The sequence below is a fragment of the Scyliorhinus canicula genome, chromosome 13 (genome assembly GCF_902713615.1).
Source record: "Scyliorhinus canicula chromosome 13, sScyCan1.1, whole genome shotgun sequence".
NCBI classification, from domain to species: domain Eukaryota; kingdom Metazoa; phylum Chordata; class Chondrichthyes; order Carcharhiniformes; family Scyliorhinidae; genus Scyliorhinus; species Scyliorhinus canicula.
The window spans coordinates 43,363,674-43,384,087 of record NC_052158.1 but is presented as its reverse complement, the minus strand read 5'-3'; the positions used below and the strand labels follow the sequence as shown (position 1 = coordinate 43,384,087).

At 46.3% G+C, this 20,414-nt stretch overlaps 1 protein-coding gene across 1 annotated transcript; it reads right to left on the bottom strand.

Moving 5' to 3' along the window:
- Positions 1-247: 247 nt before the first annotated feature.
- LOC119976135 (SLA class II histocompatibility antigen, DQ haplotype C beta chain-like) lies at positions 248-19,009 on the bottom strand. The gene is made up of 6 exons (XM_038816327.1): positions 18,850-19,009; positions 18,389-18,646; positions 9,953-10,234; positions 4,753-4,869; positions 2,552-2,581; positions 248-783 (listed from the first exon to the last, which is right to left on the bottom strand). The coding sequence occupies exons 1-6, from the start codon at positions 18,950-18,952 to the stop codon at positions 758-760; spliced, it is 816 nt and encodes a 271-aa protein (XP_038672255.1). The 5' UTR covers positions 18,953-19,009; the 3' UTR covers positions 248-757.
- Between the last annotated feature and the right edge of the window lie 1,405 nt (positions 19,010-20,414).

Here is a 20,414-nt window from a genome sequence, read left to right as displayed (position 1 = left end):
CCAGCCCTGGGTCACTGTCCATGTGGAGTTTGCACATTCTCCCAGTGTCTGTGTGGATCTCACCCCCACAATCCAAAAAGATGCGGCGGGTAGGTGGATTGGCCACGCTAACTTGCACCTTAATTGGAAAAAAAAAAAATTTATTTTAAAAATGATGATAGAACCCAAAAAGTTATTAGAAATGCACAGCCTCAAATTCCAAGTGTGGGAGTGATGAATGCAACAATAAAAGGACCAACAGTTGTAGTAAAGTACAAATGGACTTTAATTAAATTGGTGCCACTACACAAAGAATCAAAAAACTTGCAATAAAACGTTACATATACAAAATAGAGAATCTGATAAGTAAAAATATGCAGATAATGAAACAGTTCCAAGAGGCTAATGGACCCAGCATTGATCCTGGTATCTCACCTGTGCAGAGAGGGCAAAACTAAGCTGCACACCCTGATTTTAGCTGTACATTTAACATGATAAATAAGCTGCAGTGTAAATAAACTCTACCAAAAACATTGCACAAAGTTACATATGAATGGAGGAGTAGACTACTTAACCCCCAAGCCTGCTCTGCCATTCAATAAAATCATGGCTCATCAAGTTAATTTCAAAAAAATCTAAAGGCAAGATCAAGCAGCCTGATACCCAATAACCGGTCATATCAGACATTGAGTCAGGAGAAATAGTTTGAATTTTAAAAGCAGTTTTATCCTGTTCCGTTACTCCGATGTCTCTGATCACATCCACACAAATGCACCAGTTAACTAATGGTTGGACTCATCAGACCTGAAACAAAAAGGTTGCCATAATTAGAAAGCACAGGGTCCACAGACAGGAACGATCTAGGGAGTGTGCCACCTCTGCACTTCCAGCACATGTGTTGCTAACATAGTCACTGAACTGCTCATGGCCAGCCTACTATTAATATAAATGGGCAAAAAAAAACTGCAATGGTTTGGAGTTTTACAATGCACTGTAAAGCACCACTATGCAGATTTCACTTAATTCCAGAAGTTACCAATATGGTCAGATTAAATTACATAGGGTCAGGGGTCATCTTTATGATGAAAGAAAAATCTGACCCAAGTTCTGGCACCAAGCAGAGTGGGCAGCAAGCAGAGAGAAATGGGTGGTTCACAGGCAGGTAATGCAGGAGCTCCAAGTGCATCTGACTTTCCACATAGTATTCAGGGGCCATAGTCAATTGATACAGGAATGGAGTCCTGCAGCCAGAATTTAGAGACCTAGATAGAAAGTTAGCAAGCAGGTAGTAATCTCTCTGCCACACTCAAGCACTTACTGGAATAGAAGGAGAAGGCAGAAGAATGCATAGTTGGAAAGGTGGTGCAGGAGGGAGGAATAGATTCTGGAGTCATCGGGCCAAATTAGTTAATCGGTGGGATTAGAATAATGCAGAAAGAAAGAATCCAAATCAGGGTTACAGTATATAGGTGGAATTTTGAGCCCACGTTTGCTGTCAGTATAAATGGTGACAGGCTCAAAATCCCCCAAGAGTAGGGAAACAAGATCTATTTTCCGATATTCCCTGCTTCTCAGTAACATAACGAGATACTTCATTTCAATAAATTTAGATATAACTGAAGGGCTTCTCAAACCATGCGATTTCCCCCCTCACTGAATATTCACACAAGGTTTACAACAGGCATAGATAAGCATGAAGAGAGTATTGTAGTGCAGAAGAAGTTTTACAGTGCAGAAGAAGTTCCGGGGGGGGGGGGGGGGGTCGGTCAAAGACAGAAATAATTTAACTAGAGTGAAGGACTGAGGTGGGTCAAGTAGATCAAGGTGATAGTAATAATTGTACAACAAGGTTTGGGATGACTATGGAAGAGGACAATGAACAATCTAGAGAAATAATAATTAACTGGGAGAAAAATAATGGAGCAAGTTACAAATCTGGGCTGGATAAATTGGGCCAAAGATTGGCAGAAAAAGTGGCTAGACTGTACTGTAGGGAAGAAGATGCTACCCAGGTTATGATGAAAGAAGAGGAAAGTCTGAATTTAAGATTGATAAGAATGTAGTACTGGATAGGCGATCTGTACATCCAAGATGACAAGGCACTGGGACTAGGTGACATATATGAAAAGGATACTGATTATTTGAAAAGAAACAAAATGCAGGGTTACAGGGATGTAAAACCAAAGCTCCCATTATATTACATTATTGTGGAGATTGAACTGATGGAAAACAGGTTTTCACATTGGCTTTCATCAACAGCGAGGGGATTAAAGTTATAATCTTGACCAGTAACATGTGCCATGTGAAATGATTTGGGGGAAGTCTCAAACCACTCCCCAGTCACCACCTAATCTGGACTGTAACTGGTCCTGGTAATTCTAGTTCCAAATGCATGATACAGAAATATTGGGCAGGATTGTCCAGTTCCCTAGTGGCGGCAGTGTCCCAGTCCCACTCAGGCAGTGGGACTCTATGATCCTGCCGCTTGTCAATGGACTATCCCATTGGAGCCACCCCAGGAACAGAGAATCCTGGTCATTATTTGTCAAAATAAACGCTCATGTTAACTTACGTGGGCCTTGACTGCTAGAATCCAGGATGGCTGAAAGAGAAAGTAAAAACGATTAGTAAGTATATCAGAAGTCTCACAAGATTTAAACACAAAAGCACAAAAGGTTAACGGTGCACTCCAGGGAGTGCCACACTAGGCGATGCAGTCTTTCAGATGAGATGTTAAATGAGGCCTCATTTTCCCTAGATTCCATGGTACTATTTAAAATAAAGCTGCCAAGTCTTTCCTCAAATCAATATCACAAACACAGATTATCTTACTATATGTCAAAAATACTAATTGGCTGTACACCATGGCTTTGGAATGTCTTTTGGCCATGAAAGGCTTTTCTAAATCCAAGTCTGCACTTTAGATGAAGCTTTGTAGAGCAACCGCTACTCAGGTAATGCATTGAAAACTTGTTCAATGAGCCCTGCTCAATTTAGGCAGGTCCCCAGGATAAGGGAAGACTTGCTTCCATTTCGGTTCAATGGGTTCAGAGATGGCTGTTAGTCCAATGCATCTTCAGCAGAATGCCATATGCAGGGCAGGTGGTCGCTTGAAGACTTGGGTAGATGGTGTTTAGGAAGTTGGTGCGCTTCCGACACTCCATTTTGCCTCATGCTTCGGAGGTCTGATACTTGGCGTCTTCCTGGATGAGCCTTCTGGTCGGTCAAGTCAGGGATGTGTACTGTCCTCCAGGAGTGTCTCAACTGAGCTCAATAGAGCGATTGCTTTGGGATTCTGGTCTCAGGCATATGAACATGTCCTGTCCATCAGAGCTGGTTTTAGAGTGATGAGTGCTTCTGTGCTGGGTAAGTTAGATTGGAAGAAGACACTGCTGTTTGATTGCTTTTATTGCTACTGGATTTGGAGGTTCTCACTAAGGCACCACTGGTAGGACTTTCCAGTGTGAGGTTCTTGATGAAGGTCAAACAAATCTCTATAGGAGCAAAGGGATCACATGACCTTAATTTCAGGTTTGAGATCTTGGTCCTCAACATACTGTTCCTCAGTCAGCTGAAGGCTGAGCTGGCACATAGGCGATAATGGCGAATATTGTCATTTGTTTGCCTTTGTCAAGAAGAGGCTCCCAAGATATGAAAAATAGCCCACACTTTCCAGGATCACCAATGGGAGCACCATCAGGTGGAGGTCAGCAAGACAAAAATGGACACGTCAAATGTTCTCACGACTAAAATGCTGGTTAAAGTAGGTCTTAAAACTGTTACCCAGTACACTCCCAGTCAAATGTACAATGCTTGTTGCTTGTGGCAGTGTTTTTTCATGCATAATTTGACATACTCAATGCCATATCTAATTTAGGGTCCCATTCACAGAATCCCTATAGTGCAGAAGGCCATTTGACCCATTGAGTCTGCAATGAATTTTTATCATTTCCATTCCTCATTCACCGAAATGCCAACGGAATCTAACCGTTACTGGACTGCAACATTTTTTGAACTGTAGTGTCTGCTTCCTTTACAATTTAATGTAGCAGCAATTTGTCTGGTGTCGAAAAAGGGAAATGTGCCTGCTGATGCAGGGCCATTAATGCGGAGTTATAATCTGGGTTAAATACAGTCCATGACATAGTCCAGCCCATTAACAACCCAGAGCAGTCTGTGATAATGCACTAATGGTCAGAAAGTCAATTTCCTAAAATTGAAATTCCCAGTTATTCGAGTCTTAAGCACAACTTTACATCAATGAAGACCCAAGCCAGCACTGGCTGCTCCTTGTGCAAGAGTTTCAACCTCACTGTTTACATGTCAACTTGGTGGAAAAAATAATATCTGGGTATTCCCAGCCAACAGATTGGGAGATTTGTACAGTGCATACATACTGGACGCAATTCTCCGCCCCCCCATGCCGGGTGGGAGAATCGTGGGGGGGGGGGGGGGGGGGGGGGGCCGGGTGAGTCCCACCACGCCGCCCTGCCACCTGCACGCGATTCTCCCACTCCCCCCAAAACGGCGCGCCGTGTTTTACGACAGGCCGCTCGGGGAATCGCCACTCGCTGTTTGCAACGGGCGAGCAGCGATTCTCCGGCCCGGATGGGCCGAGCAGCCTGCCCAATCCGACGCCGGTGCCAACCACATCTGGTCACTGCTGGCATGAACAGCGCACGAACGCTGCGTGGGAGGCCTGTTGGGGGCGGCCCCAGACAACAATTAATGGGTTGGTGCATCCTATACTCAAAAGACTGAACAGAACCTTACCTTTAGCATTCTTCAGTCTCATTATGACTCCAGCCAGCAGGATGATAAATCCAATTATAAATACCAGGACTCCGACAATGATCTTGGGTTTCTCCGATTCAGTTGTGCTCCCTACCTCTGTACAAGGGAAACAATCCAAGTGTTAGAGCAGTGCAGGGGCTCTATTGAAATACCAAATCATAAAACCTTGTTCTGACAGAATCACATAACGTCGGGAGGAATAAAAAAAGAAAAGGAGATCAGAGAGGTTGCAGACTGTGGGATGGGTCCAAAATCAAAGACGTTGTATACAAGTTCAGAGGAGGAACAAGAGAGGCACCGACTGAGCTGGACTTCTAACTGAATGTCAGTAAGGTAGGAGGACTTATGAACTATTTAAATGTGATCATTTCCTTTATGAGATGGTTACACAGGTTTGTGTGAAATGAGAGATTCAAGGAGCTTGGGGGGGGGGGGGGGGGGAAGGAGAGGTGGTTAGTGTGGGAAATTCTTGAAAAATTAGATCAATAGACTATCGAATATCAAATTTCAAGCCCACGAATCCATTTACATAGTTGTTTAAGCCGTGGACAGATAGGGTTTGAGCTAGTAACAATTTGAATTTAAGCAAATGCAGAGTACTTCAATTAAAACAAGCAAGTTTACATTGTCACTTAATGATAACGGAGCTATATTCCAACTCAACTTGGTAGCACATCAGGGAATGGGCATTGATCCCTGCACAGTGGAGTGGAAGATACTATGTAGAAAAGACCATTTGTTAATCGAGGTGGGCAGTTGAATTTGGACATCTCAAGGAGAGACAGATTTAGGTGCTTACAGATCGTCACTTCAGAGAGACGGAGATGAAAGTAGTAATGAGAATTCACCAGCTAGGGCAAGGAAGGGATGAAAGAAACATGGGGTGGGGAGGGCTAGCTGGAGGGGAATATTAGCAATTCAGCCAGCAATGCCACAATTGGAGACCACTCAGCACCATCCTTGTAGTCCAATTGGCTCCAAGGGGCTAAAATAAAGGATGTGAAGATATTGGAAAGGCTGTGGGAAGGGCAGTCACTGAAATCTACATGGAGCCAAATGAAATAGGAAGGGACCAAATTGTGAGAAAGAGGTTTAGAGAAAATATCTCTGGATTCCTATCCATTTACAGACTGGATCAGGGCGATGAAGATTAACATGGCTAGTCACTTCATGGGTAATGGCGGCACCAGCTCTGGGAAACGTGAGACATTCCACAAGGATGGTCTATACTTTCCTAGGAAGAGAACTAAAGAAGGAGAACTAATGAAGATCAAAAATTAATAGCAGGAGGCAAGGGACAGAGGGACCCTGCCGCCGACAATGTCGCAAGCCACCATATCTCTGATATTGAAGTGGGGTAAAGACCCGGAGGCGTGCGGGTCCTACAGGCCAATCTCCCTGATTAATGTAGACGCCAAGCTCCTGGCAAAGGTACTGGCGGTTAGAATGGAGGACTGCGTACCGGAGGTGATTGGGGAGGACCAAACTAGGTTTGTGAAAGGTAGGCAGCTGGCGGCCAACCTGAGAAGATTACTTAATGTGATAATGATGCCCCTGGCGGGTAGAGAGGTGGAGGTAGTGGTGGCGATGGACGCCGAGAAAGCCTTTGACCAGGTGGAGTGGGACTATCTATGGGAGGTGCTCAGACGGTTTGGGTTTGGGGAGGAACTGGTGGATTGGATCAAATTATTATATCAGGCCCCGAAGGCCAGCGTCAGGACTAACAGAGAAGTGTCGGAGTACTTTAGGCTGTACCGAGGGACCAGACAGGGCTGCCCGCTCGCCCCGCTGCTGTTTGCGCTGGCCATAGAGCCGCTGGCGATTGCGCTGAGAGCCGCAGAGGGATGGAAGGGGATGGTGAGGGGCGGGGTTGAACACAGGGTTTCTCTTTATGCAGACGACCTGCTCCTGTACGTGTCGGACCCAGTGGCCGGGATGGAAAGTATACTGGGAATGTTGAGGAAGTTCAGCCAGTTTTCAGGATACAAATTAAATACGGCCCAGAGTGAAATGTTTGTGGTACAGGCAAGAGGCCAGGAGAACAGATTGAGAGGGCTACCGTTTAGGCTGGTTGAGGAAAATTTCCGGTATTTGGGAATCCAGGTGGCACGAGACTGGGGCAGGCTGCACAAGTTAAATTTGGCCAGGGTGGTGGAGCAAATGAAGGGAGAGTTTCGGAGATGGGATGCACTCCCACTGGCAGGGAGGGTGCAGACTGTAAAGATGACAATCCTCCCTAGATTTCTGTTTGTTTTTCAGTGCCTCCTGATCTTTGTCCCACAGTCCTTCTTCAAAAGAGTTAACAGGATGATCATGAGCTCTGTCTGGGCGGGAAAATCCCCGCGGGTGAAGAAGGCAATGTTGGAGAGGAACCGCAGCAAGGGAGGGCTGGCTTTGCCGAGTCTGATTAATTATTACTGGGCGGCCAACATCGCTATGATAAGGAAGTGGATGGTGGGTACGGGGTCTATTTGGGAGCGGGTGGAGGCGGCTTCGTGCAGGGGCTCCAGCTTAGAAGCCCTGGTCACGGCTCCTCTACCGCTGCCGCCGGCCAGGTACTCCACCAGCCCAGTGGTGGTGACAACCCTGCGGATATGGGGCCAGTGGAGGAGGCACGTAGGTAAGATGGGGGTGTCGGTTTGGGCGCCAATCTGCAACAACCATCGGTTTTTCCCCGGGAGTATGGATGGGGGGTTTCGGGAATGGCGGTGGGCGGGGGTGGGAAGGGTGGCCGATATGTTCCTGGAAGGGAGCTTTGCGAGTTTGAGGAGCTTGGAGGAGAAATTTGGGCTGGGAAGGGGAAATTATTTTAGGTACCTACAGTTGCGGGACTTTGTTCGTAGACAGGTCCCACCTTTCCCACGCCTCCCGCCAATGGGGATCCTCGACAGAATAGTCTCTAGGGGGGGGAAGAACGGGAGGGTAGAGTCTCTGGTATTTATGAGGTGCTCATGAGGGAGGAAGGGTCCCAGACGGAGGAACTGAAACTCAAATGGGAGGAGGAGCTAGGCGGGGAAATGGAGGACGGGCTGTGGGCAGAGGCCCTGAGTAGGGTAAATTCGACCGCGACATGTGCCAGGCTCGGGCTGATTCAATTTAAGGTCGTTCACCGGGCCCACATGACGGTGGCTCGGATGAGCAAATTCTTTGGGATAGAGGACAAATGTGCCAGGTGCCAGGTGCGCGGGAGGACCAGCGAACCACGTTCACATGTTTTGGGCATGCCCTAAGCTGAGGGGGTACTGGGAGGGATTTGCGGGCGTCATGTCCCGGGTGCTAAAAACAAGGGTGGCGCTGGGTCCAGGGGTGGCAATTTCTGGGGTTCCGGGAGTCCAGGGGGAAAAAGAGGCCGATGTTTTGGCCTTTGCTTCCCTGATAGCCCGGCGACGAATACTAGTGGTGTGGAGGGACTCAAAGCCCCCGAAGACTGAGTTGTGGCTTGCGGACATGTCGAGTTTCCTGGGGATGGAAAAAATTAAGTTCGCCTTGAGGGGATCTGTACAGGGGTTCGCCCGGAGGTGGCAACCATTTATTGACTTCTTTACGAGAGAGTGAGCGTCAGCAGGGGGTGGGGGTAGAGTAGAGTAGAGTAGGAGGGGTAAAATGGCAGGTAGTACCGTTGGGAGGAGCGGGCTTGTGTAGTATGTTACGATTGAAGTATTGAATGTACGTGGATGTTTACACATTTTTGCCTTTTTTGCTTTCTTTCTGTTGATATCTGTAACTGTTTACAAAGCCAAAAACGACCTCAATAAAATTGTTATTAAAAAAAAATTAATAGCAGGCTTTGAGCCTGCTCTGCCATTCGATAAGACGTGGTGGATTGGATTGTGACTTTACATGCTGCTTGCCTGTCAGTCCCCAGATCAAAACTCTGTATATGACCCAGCCTCCACAGCTCTATTGGAAAGAGAATTCCAGTAATGACACTGTGCTGTACATCTGTCTTAAATAAGAGACACTTATTTTAAAAAACTGTGCCCCGTGGCTCTAGACTCTGAGTAAACATCCTCACAGCACCTAATCTGTCAAGCTCCCTCAAACCTGTATGCTTCATAAGACCACCTCTCATTCTTCTAAACTCCAATAAATATAAGCTGAACCTGTTCAACCCTTTCTCAAATGCAACCCGCTCATCAGCCTAGCAAAGTCTCTAAATCTCTTTGAACCAGCATATCTCCCTTAAGGAAGGAGATAAATCAAAATTAACAGCACAGCACTGCCCCTTGCCACTGTACTTACATAGACACCCCTGACATGGTCTCTTTGCCTGGTTCACATTGTTTTACAAATCTCAGGATTACTCCCTGGGCCACATGCCATTGAGGATAGAAAGAAGAGGATAGTGCAGATAAAAAAGTGGCTAAACTGGTGGCGCTTGACGGAGGGTTTCAGATTTCTGGAACACTGGGATCTCTTCCGGGGCAGTTGGAACCTGTACAAGAAGGACGGGCACCAATATCCTGGCTGGGAGATTTGCTAGAGTCACTTGGGAGAATTTAAACAAGTGTGGCAGGGGGGTGGAAACCAGAGCGTTAGCTTAAAAGGTGTAATGACTGAAGGGGAAATAGAGAACAGAGAAGAACATCACCCTGTCTGCTCAAACGCAATGGTTTGAAGTGCATTTGTTTCATTGCCAGAAGTATAGCAGGCAAGGCAGATGAACTTCAAGCACTTCTTGGAACTCTGATGTCGTGGCTATCACAGAAACGTGGTTAAAGGAAGGGCAGGATTAGCAGCTGAACGTTGGAGGATATAGATGCTTCAGGAGAGATAGAGGGGGATGTAAAAGGGGTGGGGAAATAGCATTACTGGTTAAGGAGAATATTACAGCCATATTACGGCAGGACACATTGAAGGTCTCAGGAACAGAAAGGCGTTATAACAATATTGAGGGTTTATTACAGCCCTCCCCCCCAACTGCCAGTGAGAGATAGAGGAGTAGATAGGTAGAGGGATTTTGGATTGGTGTAAAAGTAACAGGATTGTTGTGGTAGGGGATTTTAATCTCCCCTAAATGGACTGGGACTCACTTAGTACAAGGGGCTTGGATGGGGCAGAGTGTGTAAGGTGTATCCAGGAAGGCTTCTTAAAGCAATATCCTATACCTTGGGTATGAACATTTTGATGCAATGATTTTGTATGAAGTTCCTGTAACCTGATCCCAAATTGTTCTTACCCCAGTCTGTGATCCTAGGCTCATTCAGGCTGCTGTGTTCCACATGACAGGTATATTTATCACCAGACTCTGGGTGATACTGAAGGAGATCCTCCACTTGATAGGTCCAATCTCCATCTGATAACATGACAGTGTTGATGACACCATCAGGAACTGGCACTCCATTTTTCAACCATGTGACATCAATCTCAGGAGGATAAAATCCAGTGACACGACAGGACAGCAGGACTGAGTGCCCAGAATGTGGCGATGCTTTAGGGCGGATAGTGACTGTTGGTTTCACTGGAACAAAGCAAGAAAAGTTAGTTGTAAGCAGAGTATAGCTTTACCGGTCTTGCATTTATTTCTCCAATGCCCACATTACAATTTGCTCTCAGATCCTGAACACCCCTAGTTAGATTGTCTATGTTCCAGCTTTAAAAATTGGTATTTTGTCTTTTGCTCTGTCCCAAAGTCATAATAACTTAAATGCGTTCCTCTTTGCAGAACGGAATGAAAACATTACTGATTGAGATGAACAAGTGTGAAAATAAATGTAATATTAACCTCCAAATGATACAGTATATTGCAATAGGACAATAAACACCTTAAAAGGAGAGTGTTCTACCAATCACTACCCACCTCAACAGGTTATGATAGATGATTTGAAAGAGAAAATGCTGGAAAATCTCAGCAGGTCTGGCAGCATTTGTAAGGAGAGAAAACAGCTAACGTTTCGCGTCCAGATGACCCTTTGTCAAAGCTAACAGACAAAGAAAGTGGGTAATATTTATACTGTGGAGTGAGAATGAAAGAGCAGCCATAGCCACAGAAACCCAGGGAAATGGGGTGCTAATGGCCACAGAAACCAAGGGGAAAGAGTGCTAATGGCAGTCCCCAGAGAGGACAAAAGATGTGAAAGGTCAAACAGCTGAGAAACTAACATCAGAGGATGTAGATGTGGGGAGAGGGGAAGGGAGAAGAAAAGTGAAGGAATGGTGGATAAGATCGGGGGGGGGGGGGGGGGGGGGGGGGAATTAAATATATATTAAAGAAAGAAATGGTAAAAGACATTTAAAATGAAATGGGCTGAAAACAATGGGTCGAGGTGGGAAAGAGCTGATCATGCAGGAGGGTTTCCTGACACAATATGTTGACAGGCCAACAAGAGGCGAGGCCACATTGGATTTGGTTTTGGGTAATGAACCAGGCCAGGTGTTAGATCTGGAGGTAGGTGAGCACTTTGGAAACAGTGACCACAATTCGGTGACCTTTACGTTAGTGATGGAAAGGGATAAGTATACCCCGCAGGGCAAGAGTTATAGCTGGGGGAAGGGCAATTATGATGCCATTAGACATGACTTAGGATGTGTTGGTTGGAGAAGTAGGCTGCAAGGGTTGGGCACACTGGATATGTGGAGCTTGTTCAAGGAACAGCTATTGCATGTTCTTGATAAGTACGTACCAGTCAGGCAGGGAGGAAGGGGTCGAGCGAGGGAACCGTGGTTTACCAAAGAAGTGGAATCTCTTGTTAAGAGGAAGAAGGAGGCCTATGTGAAGATGAGGCATGAAGTTTCAGTTGGGGCGCTTGATAGTTACAAGGAAGCGAGGAAGGATCTAAAGAGAGAGCTGAGACGAGCAAGGAGGGGACATGAGAAGACTTTGGCAGGTAGGATCAAGGAAAACCCAAAAGCTTTCTATAGGTATGTCAGGAATATAAGAATGACTAGGGTAAGAGTAGGGCCAGTCAAGGGCAGTGGTGGGAAGTTGTGTGTGGAGGCTGAGGAGATAAGCGAGATACTAAATGAATACTTTTCGTCAGTATTCACTCAAGAAAAAGATAATATTGTGGAGGAGAATGCTGAGACCCAGGCTATTAGAATAGATGGCATTGAGGTGCGTAGGGAAGAAGTGTTGGCAATTCTGGACAAGGTGAAAATAGATAAGTCCCCGGGGCCTGATGGGATTTATCCTAGGATTCTCTGGGAAGCCAGGGAAGAGATTGCTGAGCCTTTGGCTTTGATTTTTAGGTCATCATTGGCTACAGGAATAGTGCCAGAGGACTGGAGGATAGCAAATGTGGTCCCTTTGTTCAAGAAGGGGAGTAGAGATAACCCCGGTAACTATAGGCCGGTGAGCCTAACGTCTGTGGTGGGTAAGGTCTTGGAGAGGATTATAAAAGATACGATTTATAATCATCTAGATAGGAATAATATGATTAGGGATAGTCAGCATGGTTTTGTGAAGGGTAGGTCATGCCTCACAAACCTTATCGAGTTCTTTGAGAAGGTGACTGAACAGGTAGACGAGGGTAGGGCAGTTGATGTGGTGTATATAGATTTCAGTAAAGCGTTTGATAAGGTTCCCCACGGTCGGCTATTGCAGAAAATACGGAGGCTGGGGATTGAGGGTGATTTAGAGATGTGGATCAGAAATTGGCTAGTTGAAAGAAGACAGAGAGTGGTAGTTGATGGGAAATGTTCAGAATGGAGTTCAGTTACGAGTGGCGTACCACAAGGATCTGTTCTGGGGCCGTTGCTGTTTGTCATTTTTATAAATGACCTAGAGGAGGGCGCAGAAGGATGGGTGAGTAAATTTGCAGACGACACTAAAGTCGGTGGAGTTGTAGACAGTGCGGAAGGATGTTGCAGGTTACAGAGGGACATAGATAAGCTGCAGAGCTGGGCTGAGAGGTGGCAAATGGAGTTTAATGTGGAGAAGTGTGAGGTGATTCACTTTGGAAAGAATAACAGGAATGCGGAATATTTGGCTAATGGTAAAATTCTTGGTAGTGTGGATGAGCAGAGGGATCTCGGTGTCCATGTACATAGATCCCTGAAAGTTGCCACCCAGGTTGATAGGGTTGTGAAGAAGGCCTATGGTGTGTTGGCCTTTATTGGTAGAGGGATTGAGTTCCGGAGCCATGAGGTCATGTTGCAGTTGTACAAAACTCTAGCACGGCCGCATTTGGAGTATTGCGTACAGTTCTGGTCGCCTCATTATAAGAAGGACGTGGAAGCTTTGGAACGGGTGCAGAGGAGATTTACCAGGATGTTGCCTGGTATGGAGGGAAAATCTTATGAGGAAAGGCTGATGGACTTGAGGTTGTTTTCGTTAGAGAGAAGAAGGTTAAGAGGTGACTTAATAGAGGCATACAAAATGATCAGAGGGTTAGATAGGGTGGACAGCGAGAGCCTTCTCCCGCGGATGGGGGTGGCTAGCACGAGGGGACATAGCCTTAAATTGAGGGGTAATAGATATAGGACAGAGGTCAGAGGTGGGTTTTTTACGCAAAGAGTGGTGAGGTCGTGGAATGCCCTACCTGCAACAGTAGTGAACTCGCCAACATTGAGGGCATTTAAAAGTTTATTGGATAAGCATATGGATGATAAGGGCATAGTGTAGGTTAGATGGCCTTTAGTTTTTTTTTCCATGTCGGTGCAACATCGAGGGCCGAAGGGCCTGTACTGCGCTGTATCGTTCTATGTTCTATGTTCTATCTGGTTATTGAATTCGATGTTCAGGCCGGAAGGCTGTAGTGTGCCTAATTGGAAGATGAGATGTTGTTCCTCCAGTTTGCTTCAGTTGTGCTTCACTGGAACATTGTAGCAAGCGAAGAACAGATTTGTGGGCATGGGAGCAGGGTCTTTTGTTAAAATGGCAAGCAATAGGAAGGTTAGGGTCCTGAATGCGCACAGACCGAACTGTGAATGCGGTCCCACTATTTAAGAAAGGTTGTCAAGATAAGCTAGGGAACTACAGACCAGTGAGTTGGACATCAGTGGCAGGGAAACTATTGGTGAAAATTATGAAGGTTCAATCTCCACTTGGAGAGGCCAGGTTTGATCAGGGATAGTCAGCATGACTTTGTCAGAGGGAGGTCATGCTTAACAAATGTGTGACCAGGTGCGGAGAGGAGGGTAGTTCAGTTGCTGTAATTCGTATGGATTGCAGCAAAGCCTTTAACAAAGGTCTACATGGGAGACTTATAAAGAAGGCAAATGCACATGGGATACTGGATAACTTGATAAGGCGGATGCAAAAGTGGCTTAGCTGTAAGAGACAGAGGGTGATGACAGATAGCTGCTTTACTGACTGGAAGCTAGTGATCAGTGGTACCATAGGGATCTGTGCTGGATCCCCTATTGTTTGCCATTTATTAAAACGACATAGATGGCTATGTGGTGGGTAGGATCAGTAAATTTGCAGATTACACAAAAAAATCACTGTGGTTAACAGTTGAGGTCAGATGTCTTGGAAGGAAGATATAGACGGGATGGGCGAAAAGTGGCAGAATTAATTTAACCCCGAAAGTGTGAGGTGATACACTTTGGAAGGAAAAATTTGGCAAGGAAGTATTCAGTGAACTGGGAAGTTCCGAGGAACAAAGGGACCTTGGCTGTGTTTGTCCATAGATTTGTGAAGGTAGAAGAGTAGGTTAATAGGCATATGGGACACTTGCCTTTATCAATCGAGGTGTAAATTACAAAGCAGAGAGGTCATGTTGGAGTTGCAAAGAACTTTGGTGAGGCCACAGCTGGAGTACTGTGTGCAGTTCTGGTTGCCACATTCTAGGAAAAATGTAATTACACTGGAGGAGGTGCAGAGGAGATTCACCAGGATGTTGCCTTGGATAGAACATTGAAGTTATGAAGAGAGGTTGGATAGGTTTAGGTTGTTTTCGCTGGAGCAGAGAAGACTGAGGGGCCTGATTGAGATGTACAAGATTATGAGGGGCATGGACAGGGTGGGTAGTGAGCACCTGTTCCCCTTAGTTGAAGGGTGAGTTATGAGGGGATACAAGTTCAAGGTGAAGGGCAGGGGGTTTTGAGGATTTATTTCAACCGGAGGGTGGTGACGGTCTGGACTGCACTGCTTGGGACAGTGATAGAGGCAGGTTGCCCCACATCCTTTAAGTAGTACCTGGATGAGCACTTGGCATGTCATAACATTCAAGGCCATGGGTCAAATGCTCGCAAATGGGATTAGGTAGGCAGATCAGGTGTATTTCACGCATTGGTGCAGACAGGATGGGCCAAAGGCCCTCTTCTGTTCTGCATTATTCTGTGATTCTGCGATTATCACATATCTGCAATGGAAAAACCAGGAGCTATTGAGCATAGGGGATTTGAGGGACCATGGGGAGCGGAGTTGAGAGGGCTTCAGCTTCTAAGCCCTAGAGAACCAAACTAGGCCTTATACCAAATTGACTCCACCCTGTACCCACATCTCCTTGAAAACATTGATTTCAGACAGGGCGGCACGGTAGCATGGTGGTTAGCATAAATGCTTCACAGCTCCAGGGTCCCAGGTTCGATTCCTGGCTGGGTCACTGTCTGTGCGGAGTCTGCACGTCCTCCCCATGTGTGCGTGGGGTTCCTCCGGGTGCTCCGGTTTTCTCCCACAGTCCAAAGGTGTGCGGGTTAGGTGGATTGGCCATGCTAAATTGCCCGTAGTGTCCTAAAAAGTAAGGTTAAGGGAGGGGAGGGAGGAGGGGGGGGGGGTTTGTTGGGTTACGGGTATAGGGTGGATACGTGGGTTTGAGTAGGGTGATCATGGCTCGGCACAACATCGAGGGCCGAAGGGCCTGTTCTGTGCTGTACTGTCCTATCTATCGAAACCAACATTGGTCTAGCAAGTCAGGGAATTTCCTGACTCTAGCCATCCATTATGTTGCCAAAATCCAGTCCATCAGGTCATAGAATCCCTACAGTGCAGAATGAGGCCATGAGGCCCATCAAGTCTGATCCAACTCTCGGAATGAGCAATCTACCCATTTAAACCACCCCCCCCCCCCCCCCCCCCCCCCCCCCCCCCCTCCTCCCGACCCTATCCCCATAACCCAGAACCTAACCTGCACATTAAAGGGCAATTTATTGTGGCCAACCCACCTAACCTGCGCGTCTTTGCACAGTGGAGGAAAGCGGAGCAAACCCACACAGGAATGGGGAGAATGTACAAACTCCACACAGGGAGGCCAGACTTGAACCTAGGTCCCTGGGGCTGAGGCAGCAATGCTAACCACTGTGCCACCAGGCTGCCCCCAAATCGGACATGCTAGCTTGGTCGGTCTATAGTTATTTAGAGTAAACAGCCAAGAGGTACGTAAATTATCCAAGGTAGTTTTGAACATGTAGACATTGCCAGAGAATTGTTGAATATTTTTACTTGAACAAAGGATTGGACAATTTTAAGCACAAAGTGGATTCTGATAGGGCAACACAACCTCATCAGTGAAAATCCTGGCAGGAAGGTATGTTTTTTTTTGCAGTGATTCGCCACTTAGACAAGTAGTCTGGGCTGCTGTTTGTTGGATGATCATGTGTAGATTTCTTATTTGTGACTAATTAATGAATGTATTATAATGGGGTATTATTCCATTTAATATGGATATTACAATTTAAGAATTTAAAAAAAGAATTGTGGAATAAAGATGGCTGTTAGGACATCACCTAACTTTTGCGATAGCAAGACTCGTCAAGCATCTGGAAATTTCCAAAGTAGATTATAATGGGATTTTCTAAATCACACCCCTGTGGAATTTCACAACTCTTATTGTTACTCTCAAACATAACCTCCAGGCTTCTAGTAAGGTTCAGTAACAAAGGCAGGCTAGCAAAACAGACTTCACACAATGCACAAAAAACAATTTATTTTCTATTGTATCTCAATTGTTTTTGCCATTTTTTTCAAAACCCCTGTTACAAAGAGGCTAGAAAGTCAGCACAATTGACATCAGCAAGAACAATTACAGAAATAAGGCTGTAAAACTGTCTTTCCAGTGGTCGGTGCTCAAACTTTAAAAAACCTCCTTGGACCTTGCAAAAAGAAATTGGTTCTCCAGGGTTGTCTGCACCATCTTTTACTTCCAATCTACAAATACTGATTTAAGCTATGTGAACTTCAACTCCCAGAGTGGAAAAGTTCCCTCCTGCACTGACATGAAAACTGCTAACTATTCGGTTTAGGTTTGGTACGAGCATCCAAATTAGGAGCAGGAGTAGATCACTCAATCCCTCAATAAAATAAATAAAAGTAAATTACAGTGGATGCTGGAATCTGAAATGAAAGGTGAAAATGCTGGAAAATCTCAGCAGGTCTGGCAGCATCTGTCGGGAGCGAACGTTTTGAGTCCCTCAGTCTCTCAAGCCTGATCTGCCATTCAATAAAATCAAGTCCGATCGGACTAACTTCAATTTCATGTTCTTGCCTACAGATATAACTTTTCACTCCTTGTTAATCAAAAATCTTTAAAGTGTTCAAAGACTCTGCTTCCACCCTTTTTCAGGAAGAAAGCAAAACTCCTGACCTCAGAAAATATTTCTAATCTGCACCACTTATAGATTTTCCCAAAAATGAGGAAACATCCTCTTCACATTCACCCTGTCAATACTCCTCAGTATTATAAAAGCAAATTACTGCGGATGCTGGAATCTGAAACGAAAGAGAAAATGCTGGAAAATCTCAGCAAGTCTGGCAGCACCTGGAGGGAGACTCTGCCAGACTCCTCAGTATCTTGTATGTTTCAGTCAAGTTACCTTACTCTTTGTCAGATCTTTGTCCACTAATCTAAGCCTCCTCATTTCCTCTTCACAATTTACTTTCCTACTCCTATAATTTAGTAACCATCGCTTCGTCCAATGTCATTTATAGAAATTGTAAAAAGGTGACACCCCAGCACGGAGCCCCCCTGTGACACATCACTCATCACATTCTACCAAACAGAAAAAGATCAATTTATGTCAACTGTTCGTGAACCAATATTCAATCAATGCCAATGTTACCCCCTAAACCATGAGCTTCGATGTTCTGCAATAGCTTTCATTGTGGCACTTTTATCAAATGCCTTCTTACAGTACTTCTGCCAGCTCCTTTTATCCACAGCAGACTTTACCACTTCAAAAAATTCAGCTGAAGTGCACTCCTTTCTTGAGTGTTTGATGTACCAGTAAACCTTTTCGGGAAAAGCATAAATTTAAATCAATGAAAGTCTGCTGCGAGCACACATCAACTAAACTATCCGATTTCAGACAAAAGGAAAGGAAAATTGGGTGATTTTATTTTTCAGTTTGTAACACTAGTAAGTTCTGAGCGTTTAATATGATCTCGAGCATTCTCTCACTTCGTATAATTCTGTATGTCGCTGAAAGGCATCTTTCTGTGCTGGAAAACTCTAAACTCTAATTGGTCAACGGCAGAAGTTCATGTATTGCCGAAGTTAAAGCAGCACAAAGTAATTACTATCTAGAGCCCGCATTAAATTCTCAGAGCAGATTAGTGCGGCAAAAGGTAATAAAATAACTCCAGGGGAGTCACCCCTGGGTAATGGTCACGCACCAGGCAGACTGTGACCGAGGCTCACTGTGCACCCACCCGGTGGCTCTCCCACCGCCAGAGGGGGCAGCAGCAACTCCTGTTACTGGGACAGAGGAAGAGGTCTCCCCTGTCCGCTCTCACCTTTCCTGGACACCGTCTTGCTGTTGATCGGGACGTTATTCTCACACACAGCGATCATTTCCTGATACTGCTCTAGCCGGGACTCCTTGTTCCACCTTTCCACATTCCCCTTCATCCAGTCCTTCACCGCGATGTACTTTTTCTGGTTAAAGTCGAAATATGTAGTCAACTGTTGGTCATAGACTTGCTGCCAGACAGGGGTCCAAACCTTGGTGCTGTTAAACCGACACCCATTCAGGAAGTTATAGGTATGAGCCCCTAGAAGAGAAAGAAGAAGTTATTGCCTGACACAGACCCCTGCACTCAGTGCCCTGACCCCACCTTCCTGGGCAATCCCCCCAGGTCAGGAGGAAACCCTTGAGCCTGCTTTGATAATAACGCTGGATTCTCCGGCTCTCGCCCCCGGCCCCGCTCCCACACTCCGGATCCCCATCACTCCGCTCTCGAACTCGGGGACTTACCGGCTCCACTCTCTCTCTCCCCATTGAAGATGATCAGGCTCCAGGTGAGGAGGCAGATCCTGATCCACAGGGAGCGGGAATCAGCCATTCGGAGCAGCGACATTCCATCAAAATAAACACCGACTAAGGTTAAAGAGAAAGTGATCGTCCTCTAAATAGGGAGCGGGAGTAACCAATCAGGGTACAGTCCGCCTCCAACCAATCAGGGTAGAGTCAGACTCCAACCAATCAGGGTAGTGAGAATACCTGGACCGTTCAAACACGGAGCTGAGGAAGGAGCCATGCTCTGAAAGTTCGTGTTTGAAACAAAAGACTTACTGTGTGTGGTGAATGTAATATAATATATATATGATAATTCACACTGTCTTTGTAAGCACAGTAGCGCTATCCTACCATTAGGGGGGAGTAGCTCTGGGAGTACTCAGGAACTTGTACTGGGCTCCACCCTTGGCTCCGCCCATGACTCCTCCCCCTAGTGCTGCTGTATAAATACCCTTGTCCAGAGTCAGCCTGAGTTCACTAAGAGTTCATCAATGGGTAACAGGCTGGTTCTGAAGTAAGTCGATTAAAGCCTAGATTCATATCGGAAACACGTGTCTGGTGAATTGATGGTTCCATCAATTTAATCGACTTAAGAACAGTAAAGATTGATTATGGAATCGGCCCTCAAGCCTGGACGTCTGGAACTCGACCCACAGGATGCAGAGGCTAAAGAAATCTTCTCCCACTGGATGCGGTGCTTCAAGGCCTACCTGGCAGAAGCGAGCACAGCCGAAACGACAGAGGATCAGAAGCTAAGTCTACTGCACGCGAGGGTGAGTCACAGAATCTCTACGCAACTAAACTCGGCCAGTTCATATACTGCGGCGCTAGTAGTTCTCGATAAAATTTATGTAAGGCCTATTAATGAAGTTTACGCTCGCCATGTGTTCACGACTTGCCGCCAGCGGCCTACAGAATCACTCGCCGAATTTCTAAGGGAACTCAATAATTTGTCCAATGACTGTAATTATCAAGCGGTTACCGCGGCTGAACACAGGGAACTTGCTGTACGCGATGTTTTTGTAGCGGGCCTCATGTCTAACTATGTGCGCCAACGACTGCTGGAAAAGGGGGCCAAGGACTTAGAAACGACTGTGGAAGCTGCTACCACGATGGAGGTCTCCTTCCGCAGCCTTAAATCGTTCCCCGCGGACCCCGCGACCCAATCATGGGCCCCCGACCAGCGACTCCCCCAGGCCTGTGCTACGTGGCTGCCCAGCCATCATGCTGCCCCAGCCAGCCACTATGCTGCTCCAGCCAGCCACTGTGCTGCTCCAGCCAGCCACTATGCTGCTCCAGCCAGCCACTATGCTGCTCCAGCCTGCCATTTCTGCGGCCAGAACCAGCACCCGCGGCAGCAGTGCCCGGCCCGCAACGCGACCTGCAGGCGAAAAGGCCATTATTCAAGCGTGTGCCTCGCTAAAAGGGCCCCAGCTTCCAACTCCCCAGAGACTCTAAGTAATCACTCCCCTCACTCGCAGGCCCGCGGGGCCCGAAACGCTGCGGCCTATGCCCCGACTCCG